The 9,401-nt window shown below is 33.1% G+C and overlaps 1 protein-coding gene across 2 annotated transcripts in view; it reads right to left on the reverse strand.

Moving 5' to 3' along the window:
• Nucleotides 1-1,831: 1,831 nt before the first annotated feature.
• LOC131166994 (uncharacterized) overlaps nucleotides 1,832-9,401 on the reverse strand; it is a 14,380-nt gene continuing 6,810 nt past the window's right edge. For both annotated transcript variants that reach the window (XM_058125709.1, XM_058125708.1), the window contains exons 4-6: nucleotides 3,693-3,828; nucleotides 2,629-2,790; nucleotides 1,832-2,411 (exon numbers count right to left, since the gene is read on the reverse strand). In XM_058125709.1, the coding sequence (XP_057981692.1) occupies nucleotides 2,134-2,411; nucleotides 2,629-2,790; nucleotides 3,693-3,828 (576 nt within the window). In that variant the 3' untranslated portion in view covers nucleotides 1,832-2,133. The remainder of the gene's footprint in view (nucleotides 2,412-2,628; nucleotides 2,791-3,692; nucleotides 3,829-9,401) is intronic.

Raw genomic sequence — 9,401 nt, forward strand, 5'->3', positions numbered from 1 at the left:
CGTTTTTTGTTCTGTTCGTTGCCCGCGCCTAATGTTGAAAGCCGATCCCGGAGTTGCCAATCAAGATCATACACGTGTAATTGTCAAACGCTTAAAAGAAAAAATGAAAAAAAAAATTCAAAGAAAATTAGTTTTTATTATATTTTTTTATTTCAAATATAATTTCTTTGATTAGGAAAAACAAAATATAAAAGACATGTAAGATTTAAAATATATATTTTTATCTATTTACTATATGTTTATTTTCTTATAGTGAATTTTAAAAAATATTTATTTCCTTTTATTTCATGTTTTACTACTTTCCAAAGTTTTAACTTTCAAATAAAGCCTAGAAAGAGAACTTTGCCCATAATTTTTTTTATTAGAATAATTTTTCTTTGATGATTATTCAATTTTGATGACAAATTGTGAAATCAATTGATTGGTACAATAATTTCTAATTTCTAATTTTTACAAAATTCAGTTATAGTGTTATAATTAATTCTGAGTTGACCTTCTTAATTATAAAGAACACGACTATATGATAAATTAACTCACAATATAAATAAAAAACTTTAGTTTAAGATGAATAATATTTTCTTGTCATATATTTTTTTGTTAATACTTATAAATAAAGATATAATTTATTACAAGATAAGAATAAAATTTATTATTTTAATTTAAGTGTTTAATTTTTTTTCATGAAATAAATTTTTTAAAAATATATACCTTTAAATCTTCTACTTACCAAATCAAACATTGTTCTACGTGTAACTCAACAAGATACATTTTTAAAAAAAATTAAGAAGTTTACAAAAGTCTAATCAATTCATTTATCTGGATGCCCACCCATCCATCCACACAATATGATTAAAATAACAATGATGTATTGTCACTATACATTGCTGGTGCTCGTTGTGTACATCTTCCAAAAAATAAATGATGTGTGAAGCATCCTAAACAATGTGAACAAGAACAAATTTTTTTAACTAAAATTATAAGGTGAAATCTTCCCCACCCCCACCCCCGGCCAAAAAAATAAAAAACAAAAAACCTCCTAAAAACTATGGGCTTGATTTGTTCACATGTTCAAAATTATAAGCTAAAATCCTCAAAAAGGAAAAACGTTTTCAAAAAAAAAAAAACCCATTCCTTTAAACTGTAAGCTTGGTTTGTTGACATGTTCGAAGCTGTTATATATAACACAAATTATAAGAGATAAAAAACTAGCATTGTGTTTGGAAACATAGACTTTAGGTTTCATATTTAAATTTGAGTAAATTTAGACAAAATTTAATATAATTTTATATTACATCTTTTTCAAATTCACAAAAATCCAAATCCAAAAACATTAGATAAATATAAACTAAATTTTTTGGTGGCATTGGCAATTGGGGTCCATCAATGCCATCCAAAAAAAATAGCTAATGTATCTCCTCTTGTATTCTCATAGGACAACCAATTATTTCCACCCGACATGCTTATATCAAAAGTTTTAAGTTCAAAATCTTTGACCTTGTGTTTGAAAGAGGCCTTGGAATTTTGAGTTTGTCTGGGTTTAATCTAATTATAATACAAAATTGTATTGAATAATCCGAATCCAAACAAATTTAAATCTAAAACTCAAAATTCTTGATTTCAAATGCAGTGTGAGTTCAAAATGGTATACTCTCGTCTTAAAGAATTAAAGGTCCTGTCAAAAAGGCAGGTCCTAACAGAAATGCAAGGGGAAGGATGGTAGGACTTCCTAAAAAATTGACGTCTGCTTCACACAACATTGAGCAAACAAGCTGGCAAATAACCATCTTTAAACCACTGTCCAAAGAAAACAAATCTATTTCATCTAAAGAGCTAACAATAAACACTACGCTCCTAATACTATATATAAAAGCTCATGCACAGATGATCCAATTTCCACAAGAGGGTCTCAAAGAGAATTGGAGAGAGGGTAGATCAGAAAAGTATAAATGGTACATCTCAGCACCACTAGGTTTACAAAAGTAAACCTAGGTCTACCATACAACAAACATGAACTGCACACGCAAGGATTCATCAAAAAAATTACCATCCAAGCGCCACTAGCAGCAGTGCCATATAATATGAAACAACTACAATATCCAGAGCAAGAATGCACATGCAGAGAAGAAGGGAGGCTTAAGTACCATTGGGCCTCATATCCCACCGTGATCTTTGTTCCCTCTTCATGCTAGTCCCAGCAATCAAAACTTTCAATTCTTCTGGCAGTGTGGCTGGTGCTAACTCCAGAAATACGTCATTATCTTCATCTTTACCGATCCACCCATGGCACGGTCCACGCTTCCGAACTGGGACATTTTTCATTGGGAATGGGGAGTTGATCACATTTTCAGGTGAGGGGAGGCGATTGTTCCAGGCTTTTTCTCCTCCTTTAGCTGATAGAGAATGGCCCTCTCCTGGAAATAAAAGCATGCATTGTCACAAAATATATACTGATTTATCTCAAGATATTAATGGGTTTTACTGAATATAAAAATGTGCCTAAACTATCTTTGCCAGAAAAGAAGTGATTACACATGGTTCATATTCAACATGCATCATTAGCCCCAAAAAAGAGTGACATGTAAACTAAGAGTGAGAAAACAGTGAGAAACTAATTATCTGTTTCACAACCTTTCTCCTGGAACAGATTGTTCTCAATGTTTATTCCACTGTTCGAGTTCCCATCATTGTCCCTAAAAGCATTGTCCACCCGTTCTGGACTAGAATGTTGACCCAAATCCATGTCTTTCCAAGCAGTTCGATCTCCTTCAGCCTGGGGAAGAAGGTCCTGTCCTACAAAAAAATTTAGAAAAAGTGCGCACATTGAAAAAAGAAATGATAATGTATTCTTATTAAGCATGCTAGGGCCCGTTTGGTTGTGGAAAGCATTTTCCATTTTCCAATTTTTAGTTTTCCATTTCCATTTTCCAATTTTTATGTTTCCAAAGAAATATAAATTTTAACTTATTTTCTTCAAATGTGCAAAATATTTTTTTCATTTTTTATTTCTAGATTTCAAAATAATCACAAAAAAGACGACTAGCTTTCTAATTTTCCAAAATTTATATAAGATAATATTCGGAATCATGAATTTTAGGACTAGAATTTCGATTTTTTTAGATTTAGAAGAAATTTAATACATAACCCACAAAAATGATTTAAGTCTAAGATTTAAACTCCATGTTCCCATATGCAAAGTAAAGAGTTAGAAATCTAAAAAAAATAATGAAAGGATGTTTTCCAACTTTTCCATATAAATTTGGAAAAAAAAAAAAAGGGCTTTTTTATAATTATTTGAAAAATTATAAATGAAAAATAAAACTATTTCCACAAGTAAATAATGCCCAAAATATTTTTTTTTATCTACAAAAAATGAAAAATTAGCAAAAATTTTTGTAATTTTTTTTGAAAAATGAAAATTATTTCCCACAACTAAACGGGCCCTAATTCTGAATTAGTTATTCGATTGAATACAATAAATTTAACAAAGCATATTTAACCAGCTAAGAATCCTGGGTGGTTTTTATGAAATTAAACTCGTGCAACTCATAAAGTTCATGGATGAGAATAAAAAGGGTTCGTACCTGGTTCAATCAAATTAGATTGTTAACAAGGAAAGCATAGAAAAGATGCTTCTCTTGCACGTGGATTCTAGCAAAAAGGTTAAGAATGGAATAGGAAATAAATCCAATTACCTGTTTCATCCATGTGTGAGTCAGTGTTGACAATCTCCGGATTAAAGCTTTCATTTTCAGGAGTTCCACTTACGGATCCAGTAGCAGATGGTTCAGCAATATACACACCTCTCACTTCATCTTCTGATGTTTCATCCTTCAAAAATGAATTACTTACAGATAAGTAGTAAGTACAACTAACATTGTTCTAACAAAAGTCGCAAAGCCTTGCATTATTTTATTAGCCCACCAACCCTGAGGTCTAATTTGTCGCTCAGATAACCATAATAACCACAAAATATGACATATGAACCATATTCAAAGCAGTGGATGATGAAAAAAGATAAGCAAGAAATGTTGATGTACGACAAGAAGACTGACCAGGGATAGACCCTCGTTGGGGATTAATTGAGAAGAATTGGACAAGGGTGGTTTTGTTTAATTAATTAATTTATTATGTGGGTCTAGTTTAATAGTAGTTGGATTATGTGTAAGGGTTGGATTGTAATTTTCGTGTATTTAGGGGTTTTTTGTACTTTCATGTATCTTCAGGGTTATAGGCTTTCATATAAAGTGAATGAAAGCCATGTATGAGGTGATTTTTGATGAATATGAATTGAAGCGTATTTGAATACCACTTTACCTAAAAGCTTAAGCTGTTAGGTTGTAGGCTGACAATGCATATCAAGCTTTAACACTCCCCTGCACAAGCAGCCCAACAACACGTGGAGAGATAAACGAATGATAAATAACACCCATAACAGAGAATAAAATATTTAAAAAAAACCACACAATAACCGTGGCTAACAATACAAGAACCCAGGGCGTCTTGGAAACTAGCTTTGATACCATGTTGAAAAGGTAGAGATGGAGAAGAGAGGGGCAGAGCAAAAGAGAAAAGGAGAGGAAAAAACTGAGCAGCAGTTTCCTGGAGTCTACATACAGCTCCAGGTCTGCACTCTTATATATTATTAATAATAATATTGTCTTAAGATACCCCCATTAACACAACCTAATTATTAAAATAACATATTCTTTTCTAAAAAGACTAAGCTGTTAGGTTGTGGGCTAACAATTTATAACAAGCTTTAACAAAGTGAACATGTGATTTCCCCCTTGTATCTTCTTCCTTCTTCTCCTCTCCTCTCCTCTCCTCTCTCTCTCCTGAATTATGGGTTGGCTGTAATTCCAGGATAATGCTCTGCACCAGACGTATTTCAAAATATGTTTAGTTTCTTTTGATGTAACAGTCTCTTCAGAAATCAAAACATTCATGGCTTTACAACCATGCTTCCTTGTCTGGGTGCTGGAATAATATTCTGAGCTTCGCAATAGCATGTCAAAAAACATTTACATCCAGTTGTGCTAAGGTTCCCATAACTAACTTATCTTTTATTTATGGCCTGATATCTTTTAAAAGAGATTATGACATGTGAAAAGGCATTTAAATTCAAATACTCTTATTGAAAATATTTCCTATATCTTTCTAGCTTGGGCTGAAAAGGTTTAGCTCGTGTGGAAGTTGGTACTTGGTATTCTCAAAAATGTAATTACCAGCAAGACAGAGTTTCTCACTGTTACGAAGAAGACTCAATGCTGGACAATGGTTAAAGCACAAGGATTATTTCACATAATGCATCAAATCATACTTGTCAAATGCTCAACCTCACTCGCAGATCAACTTCGATTAACAATGTCTATTATATTTTACAATCTAAATCAACGTTTTATAAGGCTCATCGACGCTTGCTTCAAGGCAAGGAATACCCAAAATGCCTTGAGGCTCAATCTAAAATACCAAATCGCAAAAAATCTAACACATTACACACTGAGGCTTACAAGTTCGCATAAAAGGCACGCCTTTTCTGCCTTTTTAGTTGAGGCTTACGCATTTTAGATGTATGATTCTCAAGTCAGATTTGGCTAGAAAGGTTAAACTCCATGTTTACATAAAAAGGAATGTTTTAATATGAATTGATTTCTAAAACTCTTGAACCTCAGTCATTCCAAAATAATTGAGAGTTATATCTTAGATGTTGAAAATAATTTGAACTTTGTAGTGTTATAGCTATCCCTTGTTATGATTTACGTAATGAATTCAAGTCAGCAATTTTTTGAATAGCCAACAAGTACTTCGCTATATTTGATTTTATTTACATTGTATAAGTCATTTTCTTATTTTCTTTATTTTTAAAATATATGTAATTTATTTACATATTTTTATCTAAAACTAAAATTCTTAAATGGCTTAAACCCCAATGCCTTAAAGCTTACACCTCACCTCTTAAGGGTTAAAGCGCTTCACCTTACACCTTCATTTTTCAAAACAATAATCTAATTATTTTTTCATTGTGCAGTCCATTTCTTCCATGAAGCATAATGAAAGGACCTTCAAACTGTTGAATCTGGTATGTGGGCAGAGAAATGAGGAGTCCGGCTGCTTCATGTATTATAACAAAGAAAGTGGCTTCAGGTTAAAAGGTCACTATAATAAGGAAACCCAGAATCAATGATCTCACATAATTTTTCCAGGGACCCGAGTAAGTTCATGGAGTACCTAAGCCCTTTACCTTGAATTTAGGACAAAATTATGAAGCTACAGGACAAGGCTAAGTCTCTAGTGATGTTAAGATTATCAACCCTAAATAAATCAAAATAAAAAGGCTTCATTTTAGAAAGAAAATGTCTTCTATTTTATTGTAATTTCTTGGATTAACAGAACATAGAAACTGAAGAAGGGGTCATCAATGTGAATTTAGGGTGGGGAGACCAGCCTCAAGATCTCTCTCCACTGAGTAATGAAGACTAGTGGACCAGTAACTCATCAAGGAATAAATCAAAACCATAATGAGAAATAGTTCTTTTGTTGGGATGATCTATATCACATTTGAAGACAGAGGAACCTTAGGACCATATGAATTTTAAAGATTTAGTGTCATACTTAGGATTGCAAGCAACCCAAGCATTGCCATGGTCAAGCTCGTTGATTAAATTCTTAACCAAGCTCAAACCAAATTTTAATATACTTGCTCAAGCTTGTTCATTATGCAAACGAATGAGCTAACAAGCCCTTAGCTAGCCAAGCTACCAAGATAATCCCAAACAATTTGCTTCTTTTGGAATCTCTCACCATGACAAGTGATATCTCTTAGAGTTTTGTTAAGACAACAAGGTGAAAAGGGGCTCTCACTAAGACCTCCTCAAAGTTTTTTAACCGAGCTCAAACCAAACTTTAACATACTTGTTCATTATGCAAATGAACGAGCTAACAAGTCCTTACCTGAGCTACCGAGATAATCGCAAACAATTTGCTTCTTTCGAAATCTCTCACTGTGACAAGCGAGATGCTCTTAGAGATTTGTTGACAACAAGGTGAAAAAGGTGCTCTCATTAAGACCTCTTTGAAGTTTTATCGCCCCCACCAAGCCTACCTATTTCCCTTGGGCACTGGCACCATCACTAAATTCAAGTTTTGGAGTTTGAGCTAAAGAAGCATGTGGCCAAACCAAGTTAAATAAGCACAAAAGAGCCTATAACCAAGCCACCCACGAGTCAAGCCTGTTCATGTTCAGGTTCGACTTGTTTATTAAACAAGCCTCAAAATTGGCTTAGAAATCATTTGTTTATATAATGAACGATCTTGAGCGAGTTCTTAGCGAGCCAAGCTCCCAAGCCATTCATGAGCAACTAGGTTCTTTTGCAACCTAAATTGAAGTCTTTTGTCTAATGAAAATTTTATTTTCAAAAAAAAAAAATGTGCATGAGTCAAGGTTGATTAAATGAATGAACTTCCAAAACCCCAATTGCCAAAGAGATGGAAAAGTGAATTTAAGACACCATTCTTGAGCACATAAATTCTTTTAATTTTTAAAGAACTTTGTTAAACCAACCAAAACCAGCCAAATAAAATATAAGAAATGAAAAAAAATGTAATATAGTCACGATACAATTTCCCATTTTATTTGTTTGCATTTTGCAGCATATTACGTGAAAAGCTCATCTTCACAATTTAAATGGAAGAATAACTGAAGAACAAAATTTGAGACCCCATCTTGGAGCAAACAATGGACCAAAGCTGAAAAAACGGAGCAGGAGAAAATCTTGGACCAGGATACTTGTCAAAACAAGGCAACAACAAACAACAACAAGAAGCCTGAAGTCCCACTGGGTGGGGTTGGCCACATGAATTTTTTCCGCCAATTCACCTAATTGAGAGTGTTTTCCTCTATTAGATTAAGGACTGTTAAATCCTTCCTCACTACCTCATTCCGAGTTATTTAGGCCTACCCGTACCCCTTTTCATGCCATAAACAATAACTAACTCACTCCTCACAGGTGCTTGACTAGGCCTACGTTTCAATTGTCAAAACAAGGCAATTAACATTTAAATTACCACAATATTGCTCAGATGGAATGCCAAGGTGCTAAATAGATTAAAGTTCAACAAACTGATAAGACCCTAGGGTTTTATCATAAGGAAATTGGAGAAATCAAAAGGATGGAAAATAGAAAGAGAATAGAGGGTTGATCACTTCAAGGGGATCTACCCCCAAATTAGCCAAAGGCCCTTAATTATGTTATTGCGTGAATGAAAGAGCCCCATAGGGTTACATTAATTAGAAATCCCTATCAGTTTGGGAACTATAATTTAAATAGAAATCCCAATAGATTTGGGAATCCTAACACATTAATTATAAATCCTAATTAATTTGCGAATCCTAACACAAGACACACAATTGCATGCATGGGAATGTCAAAAATTTGGTTGAATGCAGATAAGAGAAATCATAAATCATGACCATTTTTAGATAAAATTTACACACAAACAACCAACCTAGAGAGAGCTAAAATTCACACACAAACAACCAACCTAGAGAGAGCAATGAGCTAACAAATAAAATACATAAAAATCAAATTATAGTGATTTGTGATTGAAAACTGTGAGTGTGACTAATTGGAAGCGAATTATATCCCAATAAAATCTTATAAATACATGAAAAATTGGAATAGAGAAGCTTATTATGACAAAATTATTCGTGCATTTGAGCAAACAAAGGTATAAACTAAGTTTTATTTGCCACTATTACAAGCAGGGCTGGAACCAGAAATTATGGGTTGAAGGGGCCAATACAGGTTTGGTAATGAAACATAATTAAAAGATTTAAGGCTCTATTATTATTCAAGTAAAAAAAAACTGAGGGTGTCGTTTATATAAATATCTAAACAACTCTAAGAAAAAGAGAGTAAAAAAAAAAGTAAATTTCACAAGGTATGACAAGGGCATGTGTTGATACAAAGGTAAGAGAAAACAAAAGAGACAAGTTAAAATGGTAAAGCTCTTATCTAAAAATTGATAAGAAAAGAGCCTATAAATAGGCTTTACATCAGAACACTTCATCCTAGCACTAACCACAAACTCCTATGAAATAGGATCACGTGCTACCACTAACCACAACTCCTATACGATAAGATCACATGTTAGCACTAACCACAACTCTTATAAAATAGGATCACATGCTAGCACTAACCACAACTCCTATAAATTAGGATCACATGCTATCACTAACCACAACTCCTATAAGATAAGATCACATGCTAGCACTAATCACAACTCCTATAAAATAGGATCACAAGCTAGCACTAACCACAACTCCTACCAATGACTAGAGCTTCCAATAAATATTAATAAATATGAAATAAAACATTTAAATCTTAACACCCTCCCTTAAA

Source organism: Malania oleifera, chromosome 10 (genome assembly GCF_029873635.1).
Source record: "Malania oleifera isolate guangnan ecotype guangnan chromosome 10, ASM2987363v1, whole genome shotgun sequence".
Lineage (NCBI taxonomy): Eukaryota > Viridiplantae > Streptophyta > Magnoliopsida > Santalales > Ximeniaceae > Malania > Malania oleifera.